The 26,967-nt window shown below is 43.8% G+C and overlaps 1 protein-coding gene across 1 annotated transcript; it reads right to left on the reverse strand.

Moving 5' to 3' along the window:
- Positions 1 to 8,033: 8,033 nt before the first annotated feature.
- Positions 8,034 to 26,898, reverse strand: TAF5L (TATA-box binding protein associated factor 5 like). Its single transcript, XM_056486413.1, has 5 exons — positions 26,704 to 26,898; positions 22,561 to 22,705; positions 18,432 to 18,536; positions 15,005 to 15,729; positions 8,034 to 9,978 (listed from the first exon to the last, which is right to left on the reverse strand). Exons 2-5 carry the CDS (start codon positions 22,700 to 22,702, stop codon positions 9,181 to 9,183), a joined length of 1,770 nt encoding a protein of 589 aa, XP_056342388.1. The 5' UTR covers positions 22,703 to 22,705; positions 26,704 to 26,898; the 3' UTR covers positions 8,034 to 9,180.
- Positions 26,899 to 26,967: the final 69 nt, after the last annotated feature.

Below are 26,967 nucleotides of genomic sequence, written 5' to 3' on the forward strand. Positions count from 1 at the left end.
GATCAAATAAACTGGCCTTATGTGCCCGTGCTTGGGCTAGAGTCCACAGGATTAGAAGGACTAATGGACTCAAACACAAAGAGAGGAAATTTAGGATAGATATTAGGAAGAAATTCTTTACTGTGAGGGTGGTGAGATGCTGCAACAGGTTACTCAGAGAAGTTCTGAATGCCCCATCCCTGGAAATGTTTAAGGCCAGCTGCGGTGGAGCTCTCGTCCAGTTGCAGGTGTCTCTGCCTATGGTAGGGGGGTTGGTACTAAATGGTCTTGATGGTCCCTTCCTACCCCTTAACATTACTATTTTCTTCACATATCACTGCTCAAGGTGTGAACCCTTTACCAAACAATCTCCTGCCCCAAACCTGATTTAAGAAAAAGAAAGCACTTTCCTGAGGCCACACAGTACCAGCAACCAGAGCAGGGAACTGACTGTCCTGTTTTCCCCATCACAGTCCCCAGTATAGGGATACCTATACTTCAGTTTTAAATTTTTGGGTCAAGCTTCTGTATAAATTAATTAACATTGGTTTGTGAGACTAGGTTTGCCACAGTGGTTTGAACAATCACACCTTGAAGTCTACAAATTAGCAAAATTGTATTAAAAGATCACAAGAAAACATGAAGTCTTTTGCTACTGCAAATGATATAGCTGAATTCCCAGTATTTAGGGAAATCAAGGGGTTAACACACCCAGCGATAGTGCTGAAGAACGGAGCCTCATCCTGGGAAAACCACTGGAACAGTTTCCCTTGATATTTGAGTGAATTAGCATAGACCTCCCTTGAGTGAATTCGCACAAATCTTCCTTGCAGGAGGCCTGCAGTGCAAGGGCAGTAGCTGCACAGCCTCAGCTCAGCCCTGGGTTTCCTCCTTTCCCACAGTGGGAGGGTATGCTGAATACCGTACATTAAATCACAGAATGGGTCAGGCTGGCAGGGACCACAGGGGCTCATCTGGCCCAACCTCCCTGCTCAAGCAGGGTCATCTCAGAGCACCTGGCACAGGGTTGTTCTGTTCACAGATGTTCCTGAACATCTCCAGTGAGGGAGACTCCACAGCCTCTCAGGACAATCTGCTCCAGTGCTCAGTGACCTGCACAGTGAAGACGTTTCTTCATTTCAGGTGGAATTTCCTGTGCATCAGTTTCTGCCCGTTGCCTCTCGTCCTATTGCTTGGCACCACCGAGAAGAGTCTGAGTCCTCTCCACACGCACCCTTTGGCTGCTGGCACACGTCGATGAGGCCCGTGTCCGTGTGCCCTGAGCCGAACGCCCTCACGGCAGCCCGGAGCCGGGCCCGCAGGCCGCCAGGGGGAGCTCGGGCCTGCCCGGGCGGTGCTGGCCCGGGACCGGCCCTGCCTGGGCTCGGCCAGGCCGATCCACCCTCGGCGAGCACCCGGCCGGCCGCCCTGCCTGGGAGGGGCGGTGGGGTGTGTGTGGAGCTGGGCTGTGCCCGCTCCAAGGTTTAGGGAGATTTTTTAGAGTAATTCTCTCCCGCTGGAAAAGGCAGCACAGCGCATGGCCGCTTCCTGCAGGCCAGGAGAGCGCCCGGGCGGCGCCTTTGGGCGGGATCGTCCTGACCGAACCCGCCTTTCCCAAACAGAGGGGCGGGATCAATTGGTTTGGGAAAGACCTCTGCGATCATCGAGTCCAACCTACGGCCAAACACCACCCTGTCAATTAGACCATGGGACCCGGTGCCACTTGCAGTCGTTCCTTAAACACCTCCAGGGACAGTGACTCCACCAGCTCCCTGGGCAGCCCATTCCAGTTTCTCATCACCCTTTCTGTGAAGAAAATCCTCCTAATGCCCAACTTTAAACCTTAGGACTGTGTCCTCTTGTCCTGTCGCTGGCTTCCCGGGAGAAGAGGCCAGCTCCCACCTGGCTACACCCTCCTTGCAGGTGGCTGTAGAGAGCGATAAGGTCACACCTGAGCCTGCCATAGGCTGAACAACCCACCTGGGAGAACTTCTCGGTGTAGTTTTGAGGCAACGCTATACAAGGCTGTCGAAAGGGGAAGCACTCGTAGTGTATTTTAGTCAGAGGGTTGGTGAGTTCCCCTGTTGTGGCCTGAGGAGCCTCACGCCATGCAGGCTGTGTGCTGTGGTGTGCCCCAGGGGCCAGCATTGTGTTCCCCAAATCAGCCCCAGGCTGGCTGCCCCCACTTCTGAGGGCTGGGCATTAAATGGGTCTGGGACACAGGACAGAGCAGACTTCCACCTGGGTGTGATGCCAAGAGTCGGGTTCTTGCCAGACCTGCCACAGTGCTGGTCCCCTGCGGGGTGCTGGAAGGTGCAGAGGGGAAACACAGTGATGCAGGGGAGGATACAGGTGAAAGCACCACCAGAAGGGCACACCCAGGAAAGTTTGCAGAGGTGAGAATTTAAGTCTTGCAGCGAAGCTTCAGATGCTGTCAAGCCTGTACTGTCCCCAGGTTATCTGTGTGTATGAAAGCTGATGGAGTTAGATGTTGGGTATATGAAAGCTGATGGGGTATATCAAACTGCAAACATTAAATTTCTATTTCGTTATTGCATGATACTGAAATAGTTGTGTAGCCTCTCTGCATATTCAGGGAGAAAAAAACAGGCACTTCAGGACCAAAGTCTTTGCACTGAATGAAGCAAGCAGCACAAAAGCAACAGAGCATTGAAATCCCGTAATATGCTCTTTCAAAAGTGCTGTTTAAAGGAAAATGAAACATTTCCATTGTGAAATTAAACCTGAATGAAGTATACTGTTCCCAGTGCCAGGTGTGCAGAGTGGGGCTCCAGCATCTCTGCATATAGAGGTCACTGAGGTGTGTGATCTCTCTGTCCAGTAAAACAATCCATGGAGACACAAACAGTGCTTCAGATAGACTTGTGTCTATCCTATGCTGGTTGCAGGATGAGAGCTGTTGGAGAACACAGGATGTTTTCTCTTTAGAGACTTTGGAGAAGTGAGATTTATAAATAATTTTGGAAAGAGAAAGCCAAGCACTCCCCACCTCCTTCAGGACAAGGAGATATGCTGAGCAAAGGCACCAGAAAGTTTAGGTGCAGCACAGCTTTACACTCCAGTTTGGTTTAGGCTTTTTTTCTTGGTTAAAAAATAATATTTGAAAACTAAACTACATCCAGATTCACAGATGGTTATACATATATGGTCATTAAATATTTGCAGTAGTGGAGTGGAGTTGCCAGGGGGGAAGAGAGTGCCTAAAATTCTGGCTATTCTTTTCCAGTCTGTTAACCACATGCAGATTGCTCTGCTATTACCTTAAGCAAAAATGGCAAAAAGCAACAGCAGTCCTGCACATGTCTCCGACTAAGCTAGTCACCAATAGAAAAAATAAAAAAAGCAAGGGAAAAAGAAAAAAAAAGCTGTGCAAACATGCCTTGTTTCAACTCCAGTAAAGGGCTGAAGTTGCTAGTGTTAACCTAAAATACTACTAAGTCACATGTGCACTCACAACTCCAGTCCCTGGGAGCAAATGTTTAGGGCTTGGTGGATTCCTGGTGTTGGAGGACATGCAGCTCCGGAAGGATCTGTGCTAGTTCTAAAGGGCAACTTGTCAGTACATGAGTTTTGTTGTGCTTTTCTGGATGCCAGACAAATGGCCATTCTCCACATGCAGTTGGCGCTGGTTTGTCTGGAGTTGTGTTACAGCATGACCCCAGTTTATCACTGCAGCAGCACACAGCAGTTTCTGCCCTTATTTGCCCTGACCTTCTCCACGAACTACAAAGCATCAGTGGCTGTGGCACAGCAAGGTGCAGGGCTGGCCTAAGCCAGACATCAGAGAGCACAGGTACTAGTATCACGGCTCTCCAGAGAACAAGAAACACCTTCTGGCACGAGTGGTTTGTTATCTAGCAGCCTTTCTCCCCTTAGTGTCCACCTAATTCATCACTTGCAGGAACTTCCCAAGATTCATGTGCAATCCAGCCTTTGGATATTTCAGTGAGGTATTATTGTATCTGCAATAGAACTATGGCACTCACTGCTGTCTAGGTAGCCTGCTTGTCTAAGTGTAAAAATGAAGTATGATCTGGCATCTTCCAAATTCACAGGGTTCAAGTCACAGGGTTCAAGATACCCCTGAATATCCCAAGATCAAAGGTTTCTTTCAGATGGAAACAACTTCTGTTAAATAATTTTAAGCCACAGGAAAAACAAACAAACAAAAAAAAACCCCCAAACAAAACGACAAAAAAAGGCAAATAAAAATCGAACAAACAAAAAACCAACAAACAAGAAACACCCCAACCCAAACTCCAGGCTTGATATTTACAGGCCATTTACAAGGAATGCAGGGTGATCACTTCAATTAGCTGCCTGACCAGCCCCACTGCTGCCCTGCCAGGGCTGCCAGAGTAAGTGGTTGATGCATGATTTGCAGCAAAGTGAACAGAAGCATCACTCACTACTCAGTGGGGGAAAGGAGCGATAGAAAGAAATAGAATTGGATACCATCATGATCCTGGTCTTGTGTCCTGACACTCCTGAGCTGCCTCCCAGCCATTGTCCAGAGCTGGGATAGCAATCCCAGCATACCTGCTCCTTTTAGCAGCCTGGTAGAGGGATTAGGATGAAGTTACTTCCTCCTTCTCTCAGGCAAAGTGTCAGAGCAGCACTACTCATGTGCTGATATTCTGGTACAGCATAGAACGCTATAAGGCCCAGTTGTTAGCTGCTTCCCCATATGTATATGCTAAAATATTGTTGCTATCAGGCTTGTCATAAACAGAAGACCACAATTTCAACAAAGATCATGAACCTGTGCAAAGACAATTTTATTCTAAAAGGAACTGCAAAGACCTGGACTAAGTAGGAAATCAGGGCTACTGGTAAAGCAGGCTTCTGAAATTGCCTCCTTCTTCCCCTAACCCTCATCTTAATGCAAGAGTAACACTTGTAGTATCAAGTTATAGAAATAACTTCTACAGCTTCCTTGTTCAACCACTTCCTTGTCCCAAAGGACTGTTTCTTCAGGATAACACACACTAGATAACACCTTGCCCTAAACTGTGCACTTAGAATGTATCACCTTCTCTGTTCACCTGCTGCTCAGTGCTGTTGTATAGCAGTGAAACAGAAAGCTAGACAGAGGTTTAAAATCGTTAAAAAAAGTTACCAATCCAGAGGAAATTTTTATTAGTATTTTGAACTTGAAGTACACTGAACAGGGTGAACATTGTTATTTCAGTCAGTTTGGGCTCCTATCCAGTACTTAAAAAAAACCCCAAAAAACATAGCTGATGTGCAGCATGCCAGGATAGTCATTGGCATGAGACATCCAGGTACTTAATTTTACTGTCACATTGGTGTCTTGTAGTGGTACAGTTTTAGAGCCTGGCTCACCATAAGCAATTAGACACCACTCAGAAGAAAGGCCATTTCAGGACTTTGATGAAGAATCCACAGAGCCCAGAGGTCTAACAAAAGGCAGGAAGTGTTGAAACAAGGTTAGTAACATGGCCTGAAGTCCTTTTTATTTTTCTTGGTGAACCCGAAGGACCTGTTAATGGAAATACCATTTCTGAAAAATGTTTTTAGACTTAAAAACATTTTTAAGAGACAGTCTTTTCACAAAGTGACAAGAATGGGGAAGAATAGGATGAATTTTACCATTTCAGGAATTAAGACATTTAGACTGAACAGTATGGCAGCACACCCCTTGGGAGATGCCTGTGTTGAAAGTGAGAAGGGAAACTTTAGAATATGAATGAGTGTAGCAATGGGTGAATGTAGCAATTTATCACAGCACATACCCCTCCCTTTCCTTAGTATTCAGTGACTAAGCATGGACTTTTACCTTAGCTTTTGCTGTGTTCTGGACTACCTCACACCCTGGAAAGGGGTTTTGCTCTTCATTGTTTTTATCAATTCAAGAGGTTTGGGAACAGAACAAAATTATCAGATAACAAATGTCAAAACCAAGGAAATTGTTTTCCCCCTCATAGAATCAAGGTGTAGAATTCCTCGCTGCAGCAAACTGTGGAAGCTACAAATATATAGCTCATTAATAAAAGAGATGAGTCTATTTTAGATGAAACTAAATGCAACAGCAGCTACATAGCCTGTAGAGCCAGGGGTCTATTAAAACAAACCCCAGACCCCAGCACACCTAACTGTGAGAAGACAGGATTGTGTAAACCATGAAAGGACTGCTGTCCATTTCTGCTGTCCTCTTTTTCTGAGTATCTCCTGACAGCCACTGGCTGGTACCATGCAGTCAGTGCCTGGTGCCCTGTGCATCATCCAGAAGGCACATGAAGTAAAAATTTTGCAGGGGAAGGAGGACCCAGTTACCTAACTGAGAACTATGTTACACACGGACACACAAGCTGCAAGATCCTGCTATGATGTTTCTTAACATCATAATTTGATGTTAACTATGTCAACTTCAGAGCTTTTGTGGTTTTTGGTATATATTTAAAATAGAAAGTGGTCTGTGCAAGTATACTTATTTTTGAACTAGATAGCTAATAGAGACTACAGTCCAAATTTTGCTAGACTTTATGGTATTCCTTCCACTCATACTTGCCTCCCAATTCTGCTTTAAAATTCAGCCTGTCAATCAACTGCAGACATTTTTTATAGTCTATATTATTTCCTAGCTTCCTTCAAAGAGCACCAAAATCTCTCCACATAGTACACTGTTATTTATAGGTTTGAAGCACGCAATTAGTGATTGTTTTTCCAACTACTTAGAAATCACTTTTACATCTTTTAGTCGATGTGCATATAACAGGATTTGCTTCTGAAGTCTCTTTACTCTTGTCCCTTCTACATGCAATACTTCAGAGCAACCAAAGCAATTTAAAAAAAGTAATAAATAAAACGCTTAATTATGCTGTAGAAGTAAGATGTTAATGGGAAACTTTGTTCTCTGCTCATCTTGTTCTTATTTCCACCCCTACTCTTTCCCCTCCCCTCCCCTCTTGGTTGCTGTTTGCACTACTTCAGGACCAAAACTCCAGCTGCTCCAAATCTAAACACTGCTCAGAACATATGGCAACAAACAGCAAAACGAGTTCCAGTGAGCACTGGTGGGCCATATCCTTCCTGGGTATTCACATAGGCATTCAGCCAAAACAGTCATTTCACAATAAAATCTTTGGGCTAGAATCTACAGAATCAAGCAAAACCACTCAAAACAGCTAGAGGGAGTACTGCAGGCTGAAGAATACCATGTTTGGTCTGGTGAGTGGTATTGGCTCAACAGAGCTGAAGGAGGTCTCTCTAGAGACCTGCACAGCACAAAGCATCAGCAACTCAACCATCTTCCATACATTTTTCTTCAACATGCCCAATCCAGGTCTAGGATTGTTAAAATGCTTCAAGCTTCTGACAAGCAGCTGTCAGAAGATCAGCAGTGCCATTCAACTCCAGGTGTACAGAGGGGTTTCTGGTACTCCCAGCACTGAGCTGCAGCACATGCTGGTGTTAATGTCAGAAAGGTCAACACTTTTCTGGTAAGATTTTTGTAGTTTACTGTTTTGTAAATGCAAAATAAAATAAATGTGAGTTGTTGTCTGAACTCTTAGATTGTTTAGATGTTCAAGGGAATTTTCTCATGAAAATCCAGAAGGGCTGAGGGAGATTGATGGGAATTATCATTTAATACCCACAGCCTGTCTAGAAGACATCTGCTTGAAAGAGGCATTTCGAAAGATCAAACCACAAGGTAAATGTCATGCAGTGCTACAGAATCAGGCCTTTTGGTGCACAGTGCTAACCTCAGGGGGGTACCTAGATCCTTCACATATGTATCAGCTGACCTACAAAGCTGTATCAATATCCCATTCCTTGATGTGTCCCATCAGCTCTGTGAAAAGCAAGTAGGGTGACATCAAAACAGCACCAGGTGAATGAGACCACCAGATTCAGCCTCCAAGTCTGGATCTGGCTCAAGCAGGGTAGGGGAAGCTGCTGCCCTCTTGTTCTCATACAAGTGAGAGCAAACTTCCCAGAAAGGGACCAAACAATTTTTAGTTTTCTTTTTAAACTAAATGCTTTTAATAGAAAACAAAATACAAAATAACTCTTTCCAGAAAGCAGAAATATTTAATCTCTCAGAATGACAAACTAGAACGTGCTTTTTCTGCAGATCCTTGTAAATGCTGATGATTTATCTCACAAAGTGTTCATGAAACTGGTATTGCAACATTTGAGAAAAATCCAACACTGGCAGAGCTGCCTCTGTGTACACACAATAATTTAGTAATACTATTTTTTTCCCATGTCACTTTGTGTGTTTCTCCTCATCCCCCTTTCCCTAGACTGCCAACTTCCATTTATGGAAATCTTTCTGTGAGGTGCAGTGGTGGGTTGCCATGCCCTGTTTGCATTAGGAGTCCAAACTTGGCTGTTACCATTCTATGGTGCCCTCCCTCCAGACAAGGCAAGCTGTTCATTATCCTTAAAGCCACCACTCTGTCCCCACTGTCCTCCTATCCTCAAACACAGTGCAACCAGAGTCAGAAAATTTCCTAATTAATGAAACATAAATATACATAATCACAGCTAGTACCAGGAACCAAATCCAAACAACAATGCAGAGATGGGCCCCAACTGAGGTCAGATTTTCTCACCCTTACTAAGAAAAGAACAAGAGTATTTTCTACTTATTTAGTCCAAAATATTCCAGAAGTTCTATAGGGAGCTTAAGTATTTAGGACCACTATTACTGTAGAAAATACACAATGTTCTTTTAATAGAAGAGTCTTTAAAATGCTGGTCCTCTGCAATACCAGGAAAGCAAAAGCAAAACAAAACAAAAACCACTGGGCCAGTAGTTCTCCACATACTCAAGCCGAATTAACAGTAGGTAAGATGCGCCCATCAATCAATGAAGGATATTTAAGTGCAGGTCACCAGCTTATCTGGTTGGCAGTTTTACTCGTCTGGGCCAGGCTTTCAGTTTCCCCAAGCTACTGGATTTACTCCCCTTTTTCCCATTCCTACAAGTACAAAATTAGAATGCATATGTATTTTCATCAACCCTCCTTTTTTTCCTTATTCTGTTCAACAGCACAGGCATTTTTGTGACATCTTAAAGCATTTGCATCACTTTGAACATGCCTTTCAAGAGGGCAGAGGAAGAGAAGTGTTTCACAGTCAGTAATCTCAGCTTGCAATGGACTCTGGCATTCAAGACAACCACCCACTTCCCTAAGACAGAAAGCAAAATTAATGTTCCTGATTTTCTTGTGCAATTCCAGTCACTAGGAGAAGATTACAGGCCATAAACTGTACGCTCAGTACATTGTTCATCTGTCCGGTATATACACCAACCAGTTCACTGGAAGACCCGTCCGCAGGGGCGTTGCAGTAAGTGTTCCGAATGTCCCAGACCCGAACCGAATTGTCCATCGACGCTGAAGCAATCAAACTACTGTCAGGGCTGAAAGTAAGGCTGGTTATGTTGTCTGTGTGCCCCCTCAGTTCTTTGTAAAGAGTTCCTGATGCCAAGTCCCACAGCTTCAGCCGCTGGTCTTCGCCTGCCGATGCCAGGTACTTACCGTTGGGGGAAAAGGCGAGCGCCAGCACAGGGCCCCGGTGCCCGGTGAAGAGCCGCACAGAGTTGCCCTGCTGAGTGCTCCACAGGCGCACGGTTTTGTCCGTGGAGCCCGTCGCTAAGTAGTTGGAATTGGGGTGGAACTTGATGCAGTCCACGTCCGCCAAGTGGCCCGCGTATATTCGCAGCGGATACGTCCGATCAAACGACCAGAGCCTTGCCGTGCGATCGTGGGAGCCGCTGGCAAAGTACAGGCTGCAGGGGCTAATATCCAAATCCCAGACAGGATAGGCATGTCCTTGGTACAACACAGTGTTTGTAAAACTTCTCAGGTCCCAGTATCTGATGGACATATCCTCAGAACAAGACAAGAGTCCTGAACTATCTGAAAGGAACCTCGTGCTATACACAGGTCCACAGTGTCCTCTCAGGATCTTCATTTCTGTGCCTGCGTTGTCATCCTCTTCCTCCTGGTCATGAAGTAGAAAAAGAAACAATGAAGGAAAGCATGTTTATCCATTCAATAAACATAAAAACATCCATGAGGAAACCAGGAGGGTATTGATACAGAAGGAGTTAGATTATTTACTTTAGATGTGTACAATTTGTGTAACTCTAGACACAAATATTGCTGGTGCATTTCTCTAAGTGAATACTGAAAGAGATGGTGAGACAAGACTTTATAGAAAGGCATTATTTTAATTTTGGTAGCCTTATGCTCAGTCCGGATGGCATCTTAACCTGAGACTGCAGGCACAGAGGGCAAAAAATATTTAATGACATTTTTCCTTTTGCTAAAAACATATGCACAGTGTCTATCCACTCTACAAAAACATGTGGCTAAGATGTTGAAAACTGATCTTGGCATCTACTCTTTTTGTGTTGTCATTGTTGGAAGTGGATCTCACAGTAGAGGGAAACAATCACAGATGTCTTAAACAAAAGGCAGGAGATGGAAAGACAAAGCATATTTGACAAGCTGTCTGCTTAACATTCTTTCTCAATTCTGCATGTGAACAGAAACCCAGCAAGGCTCTAACATCTATTTCTCCCTGCAAGCTCCATCAGGATGCTTTCACATCCTCATCCTCCAAGAAGAGCCTTCAAAAATAGCAAATATATGCAGCTTATTTAGGTCAATGTATCTATTTTGGCAAAGGAGAAGATGAACAATCACAAAAATGCTGGCACTGGAGACCTTTCTATCTTGTTTAAGTACCAGGCAGACAGTCAACAAATGAAGGTTTTTGTGTTTAAAGACTATTCAGTGGGCTGAGCTAAAGGAATCTCCTGATGGAAGGTAAGAGTCTCTAAAAGCCTGCTCGGGTAGCACCTCTTGACACACTAAGGCTACAGACTACACAGGTTTCAACAGATCTCAAATGTCCTTGCCTGAGTGAGACAAGCTGGGGTCTCACTGATAGTGCAAGATAACTCTTGCTTAAGGTGCACCCTTCCTCAGGGCTGTCACTTTTCCTCAGTAATGAATCAGTAACACTCATTCACAGAATCTCTGCACATCAAATTCAACACAACATCCTTTTGTTTGTGAGCGGCCCCTTTAATATTTATCATCTTGAACTGGCCCATTTCCTGCAGAAGGAGCACTTCCTGCCCCAAGAGGAAACCCAATTCCCCAGGGCTGCTGGACTGTTGACAACCAGCAGAAGTCAGAGCAGCAGAAGTCGGTGTGTTTGTGAGCAGCTCTCTATCTCCCACCCCTCTGACCTCAGGTCCCACAGACAGTTTGGATTCAGATTTAGCGATAGCTGGGAAAGTGCTGCTCCTTCAGTGGTTTCAAATTTCACGCCGGAGGTGAGCAAACTCTGACTTGGCTATCTCCTTGCCTTTCTCCACCTCAACAGCACGATATGTAGTAGGCAGCAAGCTAGGCAGTGAGCCATATTTAGCAATGCTGCTTCTCTTCATGACAGTGCCCATGGGAGCTTTATGATGCAGCTGGAAGCCAACTTCATCTCTGCTATGGAGGTGAGGCAGGGAGAAACTGCAGGCTCTGGCATGCAAAGCCCCATTCTTAGTCAAATTGCTTTTCTACCTCAGATAGAGCATGGCTTACTAGAATCCACAGCATCTCTAGGCTGTGTTACCACATAAAAGGCGAACCTGCAGCATTTTATACTATTTAATTATGACCATAAGATTCCTCACAAGTTACCAGTGGAAGCCCATTCAAGCTGCCAGTATATTACACTACACTTTCTGCAAATTTTGCAAGTCCAAGTACTTAATTTTGTGCATTCAAACACAAGGCTACATGGGCTGTCTGCAAGCACCTCCTCTTCCCTCCTTGAATTACAGTATCAGGAGATTTGACAACACCTTCTGCAGCATTGAAACCCACACTCCTATGTGGCCACAGGTAGCAAATCTTATCTTTCTGTTTGACACTCACTTAGCACAACTGTACACTCCTGTCACAGCTCACTGAAAACAGTACATCTATAATGCTTCTGAGTCACCACATTTTTCAGTTTCCTTCCCATCCAAGTTAGTCTGCTGACCAGATTAGCAAGGCAGCTGCAAGTGCAGCCATCAAGTCTCAAAAAACAATGACAGTCTCAAAGAAAAACAAACCATAATCTCACATTCTTCCCTTTTTCTTCTAACTAGTAACAGGTTTTCCTGGGTATTGTCATCTCTCATCCTGCAGCACTCTTAAGATGTCAAAAGGGAAAATCTCTTATCTGCCTATAGCAGAGATCCTTAGCAGGGAATGATGAGGAAGGATGGCTGTCTTGGCAGGACATTTTTTACTGCTCCTTCCAGAATTCCCTTCCATCTGCCATCAAACAAGGTGTCTGCATCATCCCTACTCACTACCATTTGAAGGACCATTGGCACTTAAAAGCAGTACCTTAGAAGCAGAGCTAAATGGGGTCAAGTCTTAGTCTTCCCAGGATTTAAAGGTTGACACTATTGTGGTTAGGAACAGAGCATTATTTTCCAATGTTGATTTATGGAGTACCAGAAATGAGCATGGTAAAATTGCAAAGAGACAGACAATGCATCCATTTGTACAGCTACAAAACTCCATTTTTATACTGGACCCAAAGTAAGAGAGACTATAAAGGGGCATTTGTGAGATGCTACTATAATGAAAACAGAATTACTGTATCCCAAAATAATAAGCCTCTCTTATTTGCAAGAAGCAAGACTACACTAGTGAAGTACACTGCAGCACCACACTGAGCAAAATTTAGTAAAACTGCACCTAGAAGATGATTTTGACCTTAGTGACACAAAGGCTTCACATGCACTACGAAAAAAATCTTGTTCTAACACATTTGCTAAGTCTCAACCTCATTAATATACATATACATACCCCTTCACAAAAATAATTAATAAACCCAAAAGAATAGGTTTAGTGCCATCCTGAACAACATACACTGAAACTAGCATGATTTTAGGCCTTTATGACTTCATAAAAGGAAGGATTTGTTTCCTTGCAGAAAATATAAAACCAGGCTAAAGACAACTTATTTAATGTATTACTATTTAAAGGCATTATCCAAAGTTAATTATACAATACCGAAATCAACCAAACCAAATTTTAACATCATCCTCACAAGTTATTCTACAGAACTCACAGAAATAAGGTCAAAGCACATTCAGAACTTTTGTTTTTCATCGAAGTTTGTATCAGCTTTATCCCTGTGAATTGCTACTGATCAGACTGCAATGACAATCTGAAATACAGCCCCTGCTCACACTGATCTGCAGCCCAGCCAAAGTAGTCTGGTTTGGTCTTGGTATCTTTGGCTTCCTCTCCCATGGCATCAAAGCAAGTGCTGGCCTGTTCCCACCTGCAATGCTGTGGGTGCCTGTGTATTTTCACTTAGGGCTCCCAGATAACTGAGTTAATTTCCCTGTAATCAAGGGACTTCCATTCGCATTTGGTAAGCAAGTTTGTGTTCAGGCTGGTATTGGTATCCTCCCTCAACTTTGAACTCCTGCTCAGGTCACTATTTGTTTCTGTCAGTGGTGAAAATTATTCAGGGCAATGATGACTTTGGTCTGTGGTTTTTAACCAGTTTTTTGCTTTAGCCCTGTGCACAAAAACTGCAGGGTACACAAAACATCAAATAGCCAACAAAAGCCATTTTCAGGATTCTACTGCCATCTCCTAATACATGTACAATACTATGATTACATGCCAAAGAAAGCTAATACATTCCTGACAATCTGGCAATTGCTCACTTTTCCATGGTACAGAGCCAAAGAAAGTGACCTGTTGATTTACCAGACAAATTCTCCTCTGTTGCAGGTTGCTGACATTTGGTTTCGATGAGGGCCAATACACAGTTACATGCCTATGAACTCTTGCAGTTTATAATGAAAACAAGTCCATAGCTCCATTTTGGGCTAGTCTGACTCACTTACCTGCTCACTCTGCAAAAAGGGTTAACCTGGGAAGCAGTGAACATGCTGCTCTGCTGTCTCACCTTGATATCTGCCTCTTTTCTCAAGCTGTTTCACAAAGTAATCCCTAATCACAGATCCCTGAATACACCAAGCTCTTGGCACTCTTCCAAAATAAATAGAACCTTGCCACTAAGTATTTTTCAGAAGAAAAAACAGTGGAAAAAAGGGTGTCTCTCCTGCTAAACACTCAACACAAGAACAAATAAGGTTTTTTTTAAGGAGAAGAGTGAATAATCAACAGAAGAGACAAAGTATGATCTCTAACCAGATATAAGTTGCTACTTGGGCAGTTGTGCAGAGGGAGGAGGAAGGGTGTGACTAGAAAGAAAAAAAAAAGGTCAAGTTGAAGATGCCATCTAGCACTGCATATGAAGTGAAAGTACACACATCCCTGTCCTTGTCTCCAGCACTCTGAAGTAGGAAGCCTCTGAAGTTTCTACACTTCAGATTCCTTAACAGAGACATTTTGCATAATTTTCCGTAACTTTTGACCTTTGATAAATGAAGGTGATACCTGAAACACACTTTTGGACATACACACGTGACCAGACTTCTTCAGCTCTTTCCTTACTTTGCCTGTATATTCCTCTTCCTGTGTCTCTGCCCTTCTCTCCACCCTTCTGCCTGGTTGTTCTGAGCTGCTTTCCTTCTAGTTTTCATTTGGCACTGTGTTTTCATTGTCTGTACTGCCTTGTTTCATCTTCCCATCCCAAAGGAGGCTCCATGCTCCCCAGGGAAGGGAGCCTTCTCTAGTCACCTGTTCTTTCTAGGTTGCCTGCCTACTGTCATCTGTTCAAGGACAGCTGGAGGGAGGGGACCAACACCAAAGTCTAATAAACTCTGACCTAAGCACAGACTGACTGTGCCTCAGTTTGGCATTTACTAACACTTCAGGGAAAAACAAGGACGAGAGCAGATTATAAAATGTGTGCATCAAGGCAGACAGCTTGTGCAACAGCCTCAGTGTTCCCTAAGACATTACTAGATACTCAATAATCATGCTCAAAACAGGTCAGCAGAAGAAGAAGAAGGGGGAAAAAAGGGTATCCAGACCTCCTCATCCAGGATGTCACAAGCCAAACGGATGCGGGACACATCAACAAGGTGGGGCTCAGATTTCAACTTCCTGGAGCGCAGGCTCCACAGCTTCACACACGAATTATCGAACCCAGCAGCAAGCAGCTTGCTATTTGGTGAAATCTCTGCAGTGTTCAGCAACTGCTCCGTGTTATAGAAGGCATAGAAACAGATGGTGGTTAAGGAAGGAGGCCCGTCCTTGACACGTTTAATGCTGTCCTGCAGTAAATCCAGCGCTGCCTCGTTCTGCAGAATGGAAGCTGGCACGTCGCTGGGTTCCAGGCCGTTGCTCTCGTTGCGTGAGGAGCTCCCACCAGCATAGAGCTGGTAGTCAGTCCTCTTGGCAGGCTGCACATCCAGGTGAATGTGCAAGGTCAGGACTTTGCACAGGGCGTTGTTGTTGTCACTTTGGAGGTAGCGAAGAAGGTAGTTGTAGCTGTCCTCTTGAAGGCGGATGACATATTTGTTGTCCAGAAAAGCCCGGAGTTTCAAGTTGGACAGGATATCTTGAATAGTCATGGTAGTCTGCAACTGTTCAATGATATCCTTCTGGCTGGCATTCTGCAAGAACATGCCATGGAAGCGGCTGTAAAAACTGTCCACTGTGCTTTTTAGGCCATTCTGGACCATGTTCAGATGGAGGTAGACGAAGAGAGGATATAGAAGAGGCATCACTTCATGGCTGTGCCGAGAATCTGAATCTATATAAAAAAAACAACAACAAACTTTGAATGACTTCTCAAACCACTTCTTACTGGGAATAGAACAGAGCAAGGATGACTATTGAAAAAGCCTTGACAGTGACACTGGAGAGCAAGCAAAAAAAGAGACGTTTGTTGGCAAATCTAAGCAAACATCTTCTGTCACCTAAAGGAGGCACAACAGAGATTGCCACATCAGTGTCAGGACAAAATGCAGAGATTTCAAAACCCTTTTCATGTCTGGGACAGCTAATAATACACCACCTCATAAAATGCATGATAGTTGAATTTTCCCTATTTATTTCAAAAGAAAAGGTATGCCCTTTGTACCCTTTGTTTACTGTGATAAATGAACTTTAAAATGTTTGAGTTATATTTAAAAGAACATTCTAAGTGTTTTAAGCCAAAATTATTTACCTAGCTTGTCTGGCCTGAGCTTTGGTGGCTTTTTTTGTCTTGGCTTCAGTAAAACGTGAGTGTGGTGCTTTGGATGGAACTAATTTGTCTTCAGGGGAAAGGAAGCTACAGTTTCCAAAATGTACTGCAATATGCTGTGCTCTTGTTTTATTTCTGTGCCTGCTCATGTACATGCTTTTCTCTCTCTGCCAAGGCAAATCCCAGCAGTAATTCCTAGTACACAGTGTAACAAACCCCGATTAGGCTGTGCTGTACCTTGCAGAGGCTGATCTGGGCAACAGCTCCACCCCTCCTTCCCCAGCTTCTCTGGGGCTCTTTGCCAGCTGCAGGGAGCTGTGAGGAGTGGAGCCCAGCCGAACACCATAGCAACAAACAGGGCCTCAATGAGCTACTACCACAGGCCCAAATGGTCCAAATTACTGGAAAACAAATAGGCACTGCTGATCCTCCAACATTTGCTGATCTTCAAAATGCAAAAGGCATTGCTGTTTTTCAACATGCTCTTCTCTCCTGCCACTCACCAATGTGTGTTCTCTTTCTCCCTTTCCATTAGGTAATTTTTCCTTTATGCTGAGCACTCTTCCAGACTTTCTCTGTTTTTCTCACCCTGTGCCTCTCTCTCATTTCTACAGGAGTAAGTACAGCATATGTGTGGTGTGCAGTGTATACATATATATTTGCATACTTGAGCATCACTCTCCTTCCTGTCCCACTGAAAGTGGGCCAAAGCCAATGAAAACAGTGGCCTGCATGCAGTAAAAGCTCTAAGCAGTCAGCAGATGTCTTTTTTCTCCAGGTGCACTAGTCCAAAAATGAAACAAGAAGGACCTCACTTTGCAGTAGGGGAAAAAGGGAAGAGATGGGAAGTTGGCAGAAATACAAACAAAAAAAACGTTCCCTAGGAACATATGAAGAGGTTACAGGAGCTGGGTCTGTCTAGCCTGAAGAATAAGGGGGTATTCAACTGCTTGCCTCCAGCACCCAGTGGGACATTATACAGGAAAAGGAGCCAGTCTCTTCTCAGAGGTGCTCAGTAGAAGGACAACAGGCAAGCTGCTGAAAGGGAAATTCTCACTGAATTGCAGCAGGGCCCCAGAGATGCACAGCAATCTCCAGAGTGTTTGATTTTCTAAACCTGACTGGAAAAGGCTCTGAGCAACCTGATCAAACACCCATCTTGCCCCACTTTGAGCAGGTGGTTGAACTAGAGACTAGTCAGTTAAGTTAATCCATGTCACTAGTCCCCTGCCTACTCCTCAGTGGGGCAGGCATCACAGAAATGGGAAGTGTCCTGCTGTGCCTTGTGGTTGGTTGGGAAGCTACTCCCTTGAATAAACAGAGGTAGTTCATGTGTGTAAGACACCAAACTAGAGCAAGAGGGACAAAAAAGACCAAAACCTAGGAACACCAAAACCTAGCGCCTCATCAAGCACTAAGCAAGCACTTCACCAAGCACTGAACAGAGCCATCATACTTCTAAAAATCCATTAAACCATCTACTTCAAATACTAAAATGCAAAGGTATTGAACTGCTGTTCAATAATTCACTATTTTCTGCCTTTGCCTTCCTGCCCCCTTCCCTTCCAAAACTATCAGAAATACAATGTTATGCACACTGGGATCAAATCCCTACACTGGACAAATGTTGTGTGTGACAACTTTGCTTTCCTTGGTACTGTTCTTTTAAAATATTATCTGCTTTCTTCTTCCTATGTTGGGGACTTATAGAAGAAATAAGGACATTCCCAGGAGTACCTTTTAAAAAAATTATCGAATAATTATATTAAAAAAAAAAAAATCATGATTTGTCTTCTGCATTGTTAGGAAGTAAAATTTTTTTTTATTTCACTGTATTGCTTCAGTCTCAAAGGCAGTACAGCTAAACTTATGGGAACAGATCCTCCCTTAAAAATCCAGATCAGTATAAAAACAAACCAATTATGGATAAAATTAAAAATCTTAGGAGAAAGAGAAGTACAGTCATTTTTCAGTTCACATAAAACACTAATTTCTCAGCCTTTCACATATAACACTAATTTTCCTTCCTGTCCTGTATAAATATGGTGTTGTCTAGAAGATCTACAAAGGCCAAAAGCTTGAATAAGGAAGGGCAAAGAGCCAGTCATCTACAAAACTCAAAGCTAGTCAGCACACAGAAAACAACCAAAAAAAATTCTATTTTTACTGAAATTAGAGACTTGATTTTTAATTTTATTATATTGCCCTTTACTCATTGAAATGACAAAAAAGTCAGCTACTTTCTTCTTCCTTGCTTCCTGATTTACCTGTCAGAAAATTGCGTAATCGTCCAAACTGTACTTCATATTGCTGTGGCTCCGCCAGGCAGGGAGCTGCAGACACGACGTTGGCACAACCAGACTCAGACTGGACTGTGAAATAAAAAAAAGCACAACTTACATGAGGATTTAAGGATTTTTACATGTGTGTCTGAAAACAAAGCTCCTCATAAAAGCCAAGGTATGCATCCACTCAGATGACATTTCATCTTGAAATCATCCAGGTATGACATAGTCCAAAGCATCTAAACATGGCATTAGCCACCTAGACAGATCATGAGAAAATACACTGAAATCCAAAACCCATCCCAAAAATCTCAGCAACATACCTGCTCCACCCAGAACATATTTTCAGATTCTCAAATACAACCTTAAATTCCCAACAAATTCAGAGTAACAACCATCACAGACCCCTTAGAAGTTTTACAACTGTGGTTTTACAACTTTACATTCAGAAAAGATAAGCAACATACAACTTTCTCCAAAATATAGTTTCTTTTTCAGTGAGTCCCCCTAGGTATAATAAACAGGTCTAAAGAGACACTACTTCAGATTCTCAAACTTCTCATCCCAGTCATTGCAATTTACAACAAATTATAATCACTACCATTGATTAAGTCTCACAGAGGTGGTGGAGAAAACACTGAATCTCTAAGCAAACACTTTGTAATTTTTAACCAAAATGTGCCCTCCTCCCTGAGGATTTTAGGTTAAGGGGTAGCTGGCAACTGACCACAAACCCAGTTGTTAAGTCTCCTCAGACTGTGTTAGACTGTTTTTCAGAACCAGACTCCGTAAAACTGTTCAGAAAGTGCATTGGCTTCTCCTTCTCTGGCACCAAACCTTTGCTGCTCTGCTAACAGCTTGGAATCAGCAGGGGACTTTGTGCAAGTTTACAGACATGCATCTAGAAACCCCAAGCACATGCAAATACCAGTGTTTAGAAACTCAAGTTCTGCTGTTCTGAACAGAGCACAAGAGGGCAAGGACATTCACTATTTTCCTTTCCAATTTTTTTTTCCGAATCATAACTCTTGTCCCCTTCCAAACCCCCTATTTTTATTACTTTCACTTCAATTTATTTCAGTCTCCCTTGCACTGCACCACCTTCCATCCTCTGCCTTTCTACTCCTGATTGATTGGGGGGCTTTTTGTTCCAGCATTTGGCTCATGCACAGAGGCACAAGTCTGACAGCCCTGGAAGTCTATAAACAACATTATCAAATGTTCACACACTAGAGAGAGATAGGCCAGCCTCCAGCTCATCTCAATGCCTCTAATTAGAAAGAGATCATCACCTGGTACACAGGCAGCCTGTCACTGCTCTTCCCCCATTCCTCTCTCTGGTAAGACAGATTTACCTTCCTTCAGCTTATGTAAATACTAGAGGTATGTTTGACGAGGAGCTGAATTCAGCTTTTGAAACAGAAATGGGCTGAGCTCATCATTCTCTCTATTTGGATGTAAAATTGAATATAATCAATATCCAGCATGAGAAAGTAAACTGCATGTATGCATATGTTGTAACTCAAGAATACTTAGTGACAGTTTCCAATGTCACCCATACAACTCTTTGTAAAAGCAAAGAAATACAGGAATAAGAGGGCCTGTCTATTATGCTATTACAGGATTACATCTAACAGTCAACTCTTCACAGAGATCTGGTAGCGTCATTTCTGCAGGAATGGGAGTGGCCTGCCACCTTGCTCATAGTATGCAAGCACAACTCATTGGCCTAGACTTTATGATATACTTTCTCCATGCCACAACTTCTTCTGCATAATCAACTTAATTCCAAAATTAAGCTTCATGCTTCAGAAAGTGGAGTAATATCTTTGTCTACCTGTCCTGAAACAGTCTGACTGGGCAACCATTATGGCCTATTCTTTCAGTAATGATGCTGGACTTCATTCCCACCCAGCAAATGGTAAATGAAACCTACACACCAGACAGTTCTAACAAATTCTTATTTTTTGCCTTCCCAAAACTTTAAACCAATGAGAAATGCCAAATGGATCAAGAAGTCAACTGATTTTCCAAAACAAGAGTAAAATTTCATGCATATTTTCCACCTGGTAGAAATAAAATACAGGCTATATCTTTCTCATACATTAATAAACCTACCACAGTTTCTTTTCCACCTTCCCCAGTGGTCATAAGAACATTTATTGGAAATATCTGTTCCTTCATATCCAGTAAGCATGGCCAGCTATGCAACCTGATAGGAAATTCAAAGGAAATCACTCCAAACTCAGGGATATGGACAGTACCCTCCTGGTCTCATGTGTTGGCTATCAGCAGAATTGCTTCCAGCTAACAAATGCAGGGCTACTGTAAATGCTGTGCAACAGCAACTGATTTCTATTTTAGGTGAGTGTGATTATATATAATTGTACAGTATTTCAGCTAGTCATATGTGCTAACAGTGCTATGGGCAGTATTAGAGGAACCTGTTCCTTGGTTACTCACTCTGTCCTCAGACATTGTTTTCTAGAGAAATATGGGATAATTACAAGGAAGCTCTCTGCTGTATTTTACTGCAGATATAATTGGACAGAATCTTAGATAATCTCATCTGGGCTACCTCTCCTACAGAAAAGGTTGGATCAGATCATCTTCCGAGGTCCCCTGCAAATCTCCCATTCACACAGGCTAGTTAATTTAAAAGTCAAACAAAACACCTGAACATAAAAAACAAGGTTTGCTAAGGAAAAAGCAATAACATCTTCAGAAAAAACCACATTTGATCACTTTCCCCAAAATAAAGCACTGCAGGCTTTACAATCTGCTCAGTTTTTACTCAGTTTGGAAAACTAAGATGACCGCAGCACAAAGTATTTTCAGCATCTGTTGTCAGATTCAGTAACAAGCTCGGGGCTGTTTTTCTAACAGTCATTGATGGAACTGCAGCATGCACACTGACAACTCACTGCAAGCACGTTTGACAAGAAGTAGTAAGCAGCTGAACATATGAGAGCAGCCCATTTTCAGTTCTAATGAAAACTGATGACTAAATTCTCAACCACCATCCACAAAACCCGCACACTAGCAAAAGGACACAGACTAATATGAAACTTAGTAGCAACATTTGGTGGAAGATCAGTAAAAAATACAATACCCAAACACACAGTCATTCACTCTCTTTACTGGTATTTTTTTTTCTGCATGAGGCCATGTGCTCATGCAAGGTCTTATAATCCAGTTCATCTCCACTTCTTCAGACACTTCTGTGTCTTCCTCATCCACCTGGTTTCACATTCTGAACATGTTTTGACACTGACCTTCCTACCCACTTCTCACGTAAAATCTCCCATTGAAAAACAATTCAGTTTAAGCAGGTAACTTTGGTTTCATTCTTTCCCCATCTTCCCCAGTACTTTTTCAAGGACTGCAATAAACTTCTGATTGTTAGGCTGAAAAAACCAAGGAAATGAAAAGTACTAAGATGATAAGTAGCTTCTAAATAATGAAATATTGTCCAATTTCCACCAGGCCACTGAGGGAGTACTCCTAGACTTCCTCCTTCACTTTCAGGTCACTCATCTTTGCATGGCTAACTGTGGTAAAATACTCTAAAGGTGGAAAATCTCTTCCACCTTCCATCTCTTATCTCCCTGCATGCCTTGTCTCCTCCACTGAAGGTTTTGGGCTTTTTCCCCAAATGACAGAGCAGACTCCTCACAACTACAAAGCTGACTATGCCAGAAAATCACTTTAATCACTTATCACTTTAATGTCACATTATATAACTCTGCTGGAGTACAAAGGTACAACAGAATTTCCTGCTTTTACTTCCTTTCTCATCTAGATTCTTCTCCTCTCGATTCCAAAGCTCCACTACTCATCAGACTTCATGTTATTTGGGATAAAACATATGTATTTTCCACTACCCTCACATAGTATTTCAGCCTGGTGTTTCACTGACTATGAATGTCACCTTGTTACACTTTACCCACATTTTCATTCTTCAAAAGTTCATCATTCATGTGAACTTAACAGTGAGAAATTTCTTAATTTCAAAAGGAGAAATGTCCATATGTGCAGCCAAATTCATACAGCTGCCAACACACATGCTCACAACTCTGCCAAGTAGTCATGGAAAATGTGATAGGATTACCTGTGAGATTAGCTGCCATCTCTTCAGCAGTCTGGCACAGCCTCAGCCCTTGTTTTAGGGGACCTTCTGAGTCCACATACTGCCGGCGCTTGAGGTAGCAGGACACTGCCATCTGAATCTGTTCTGTGCGTACGCGTTTCATGACCTCAAAAGAAAAGAAAGAGGTGATGAGACTTACAGGGTAAGCTGAGATCAACTTAGACTGTATTTTCCATATTGCTAAGTACAAAACAGAACCTTCAGGGATTTGCCTCTAAGTACTATGGCCTAACAAGACATTTTGTAGACCCCTGAAGATATTCTACTGCCTAATTATACTAATTTCACAGAGGAATCAAAAATAGTTTTGAGGATTCTGGACTAAACCTGCAGTGGTGAAGCATTTTTGTTAAAGACAGCTTATAAAAGGAGAATGTCTCTCCTCCCCGCTGAGTTCTGACAGCAGCAGTTTGAATAATCTTCAGTCATTTTCTGGTTCCTCTGCTTGACCAACCAACAAAAAAAAAAACCGTCAGAAGATTCAGTGGAATGAGAAATTAACATACAAAGATGGACATTTTGGAAAGATAATGCTTTATGTAGCAAATCTATTTGGGGAGTCCAAGAAGCAATAGCTTATTGGCTGAACTTAAAGTTTAGAGCCAGACTTCCGGCACTGCACTCAGATCCCCAGGAAAAAAAAAAGGGGGAAATTAAAAGTCTTTGTCACCTGTCTTGACCTATCCAGGCTTCCCTCCTACAAAAGCTTGAAATTAAAAGAATCTGTTGAAGGTTTTTTAAAACACACATTTAGGAAGCCATCCTCACAACCTCCACTTGGAAGTACCACAAAATCAAAAGGAGCCTCATGCTATCTTTTAGCCCCTGGCTTGTAATAAAGGATACACAGTAAGATGAATGCAATAGCTCCCTTGCCATTTGGGGTGTCGCTGACTGCACCAATCCTTCACAACAGCCACTGACTTTACACAAAAGTTTAGATTACCTAAAAGGCTTTGAATAAAGCAGAACTAAGCCACAGGGCTTTTTCCCTATCACAACAGCAGGTAAAGTCTGCCTGGAGATAGTTCAACACCTTACAGCCCCTCTAACAATGAATGAATGTTTCCTGAGTGCTAGTGCTTCCTGGTTTGAGCAGCTAAATCTGATGAAACATAACTTCTCTGAGAGAGACAAGGATGCCCTTCCTCCCTTTGTAAGAGCCATCATTTCTACCAAAAGGACAGCTTTAAAAATATTATTGCAAGTAAGTTATTTCTAATACCCATGCACACTTTAGTGCTTATTCCACTTCTTAGAACAATAGCCCTTCTGTGAAGTTAGGTACAAGTGGATGAGGATGCAAGGTTTCAGCAATAGTTCACTTTCAACAGATACGTGGAATTGCAAACTCACGTGCTTGGGTGAAAACAGTAAAAAGATTAACACCTGTTCCCACAGGCTAACTAATTGTTGAGGGTGGGGAAGAGGCATCTACAGGTGGGAGTTTTTAAGGCATTTCCAGATAGAACCATTAAACCAAAAAGTTTTCAACACCTTTTTTCACTTCAAAAGCAAACTTCCTTTTCATCTTCCCTGCAATTAAAGAAGTTATATCTGAGACATTGTCTCAAATGTAACACTTCTGCTGCACAAAACTGTAGGAAAGACAGAACTCTTATCGAGACCACAAACAAGAGTGGACACAAGGATGGACCAGTAACTTAGCACCCTCCAAAAAAACCTTTAAATAAGCTTCACAATATATTGTTACCATTCTGCATTTCAGCCAGCAGCACAGACTCACGTGCAAGTGATTTACCAAGGTCCATACTCAAGCATTGATGCTATCTGTACAGCTTCTTGCTCCTCTATGTAGTACCCCCTGCAGTCACAGTAGGGGATGCCACCAGCAGTATCTCAGGAGATTTTTTTCCTTACTCCCAGGTGATACAACAGGAACTACCATAAGGAAATGCATCTTCACCAAGAAACACTCACTGGCATCAGACACACTGTCACCCACACTCTAATTTCAGCTCTTTGCTTCTTCCTTCACTTCGCCTTTATACTTCACACTCAGCATTACAAAGAACAATGTCATCGAGGCAGGAAAAGCATTCATGAAAAGTGGAAGAGCAAAACCAACACTCTTACAAATATTCTTCATTGAGCCCTTTATCAAAATTAGAGTGTATTATAAAATAAAGATGGCCTACCAAAATGCTTTCAGCCTGGTTCAATCTACGCCAATTCACAACAGGTCAATGATGCAGAATTTAAAGGCTAAAAGGACAAGCCTGCCATTTTTACTTTCAATTAACTTTCAATGTTAAGACTCTAGCTCCCATAACTGAAGATAATCTCCAAAATATGTTGCAAACTGAAAGCATATAGAGTTCCCTGCCCACAAAATGCATAAAGCTTGAAGCAATTGTTCAGAAGTCCCAGCTGTCTCACTCTCTTCCAACAGCCAAAGAGAATAATAATTACTAACGCTATTAACTAATTTTACTGATAAGCAAAATACATAAGGAAAGAGAGATATCTCATTATGAGACTGCAGAGCTACAATGCAGCATCTTCTGCAGTGTTCCAAACTGGAGCACTGAAAAAAGGTTAAGGTAATTTTTTCTGAGTAACTAAAAACCACTGAAAAAAAATCAGAGTGGAGGCTAATAACACAAAACACATCCCAAATTCCTCCTTCCTGGAAAAGCTCGAAATTAGTTGTGAACCAAGCACTGGGCCAAGGAAATTATTTTCCCGCCTATGCTACATTTCAGGTACAGGTTCAGGCAGATTCCACGGCCTTGAAATAATCCCAGTACAGACATACTAAAAAGAGCTTAAATACTAGTAGTGGAAACACTGCTTTTAAAGATTCAATATTCCTGTGCTGCCACTGGGACTGCAGTCTCTTTCTTCCAACAGACCGAGGAAAGACCTGTGAGCATCAGAGAGCTAAGTTAAAAAAACACCAAACCAATAAAAGCATAAAACAAAAGCATCTTTCGAATATTCTCTAGTAAGAACTTTGTCTCAGGCCTCAGTTGTGAACAGCAAAAAATAATCTTTTATCCTTTATCACCACAGGTGGAATCTGAGGCCTACCAACAATAATAGGCCTCCATTTTTTAATTCTGTGACATTAGGGTAACCTGAAATGGACCAAATTTCAGAATAAATGAGATAAGGATAAACCGATACAAAGATAACCATAAACTCAGAGCCGAGGGATGTACCACATGCAGTAGCTGCAATTCACAAGAATAAGCGAGTAAACATGACAAGTTGACTTGGAGAGAATGGCGGTGCAAAATAGTTAAATAGGATAGCAGGAATAACGGAGAAGGCTTTTGCCTGAGCAGTGGCATTCATGTGAAGAGGCAGAGAGGGAACAGCTGTGATTTTAAAACAGCGTGAATCCATTTGCATTTGGACCGAGATGTGGCTCGCCATCCACGAATGACGCTTTGCCAATTCCACATTGTTTCCCCCCGACCCCCCCGCGGCCCCAAGGCGGTGCCAAGCAGCGCTTCACCGATGCCCTCTGCGGGACCCGCTTCACACCGCCTCGGCTGCATCTCCGGCACCCCGGGCCCCTCCCGGGCCCTTCCCGGGCCGAGCGGGGCCGCGGCACCGGGCTCCGCTGCCTCTTGGGCCCTGCCGGGGGACAGCAGCGCCGGGAGCCTGCGGGGCCCCACTGCGGGCCGGAGAGCGCTCGCTGAGGGGACGCCAAAGTTAAAGCCTTCTCCTGTCAGTATCAAAAAAAAAAAAAAAAAAAAAAAAAAAAAAAAAAAAAAAAAAAAAAAAAAGAAAGAAAAAGGAGGAAAAAAAGAAAAGGGAAGAGAGATGGCGCGATAAGACGACGCTCCCTAGACCCACGCACTTTCCAAGGGAAAGAAGGGTACCACGAGCAGAGGCCCCCGCGAGCTCCGGGCGCAGGGCACGCGCCCGGCCCGTCCGCAGCGGGGCCGCCCCAGGGCCGCGCCCGCGCCGAGCTGCCCGCCCGGCCTCCCGGGAGCCGCGGCCAGGCCGGGCCTGCGGGCCTCCGCCACGAGGCGGCCGCGGGACGCGCGGGCCCCGCTCCCGCCGCCGGGCCCTCCCACCGCGCCCCCCGCGCGGGCCCCGGGCCGCGGCCCCGGGCCGGTCCTCACTCACTGAGCATCGCAGGCGGCGGGAGGCGGCGGGAGGCAGGCGGGGGCCGGCGCGGCCGGGGGGCGCTGTCACTGCGCCCAGCGGCGCCGGGCGCTGCCGGCGGGCACGCCGCCGCTGCCGCCTCCCCTGCGGGCCGGTGCCGGAGGCGCGGCCGGTGCTGCCCGGGGCCCGGCGGGCGGCGGCGGCCGCTCCATGGCCCGGCTGACACACGCCGGGGCGGGCGGGAGCGGGGCCGGGGCCGCGCAAGCGCCCTCTGGCCGCCAATGG

The sequence above is a fragment of the Oenanthe melanoleuca genome, chromosome 3, assembly GCF_029582105.1.
Source record: "Oenanthe melanoleuca isolate GR-GAL-2019-014 chromosome 3, OMel1.0, whole genome shotgun sequence".
Lineage (NCBI taxonomy): Eukaryota > Metazoa > Chordata > Aves > Passeriformes > Muscicapidae > Oenanthe > Oenanthe melanoleuca.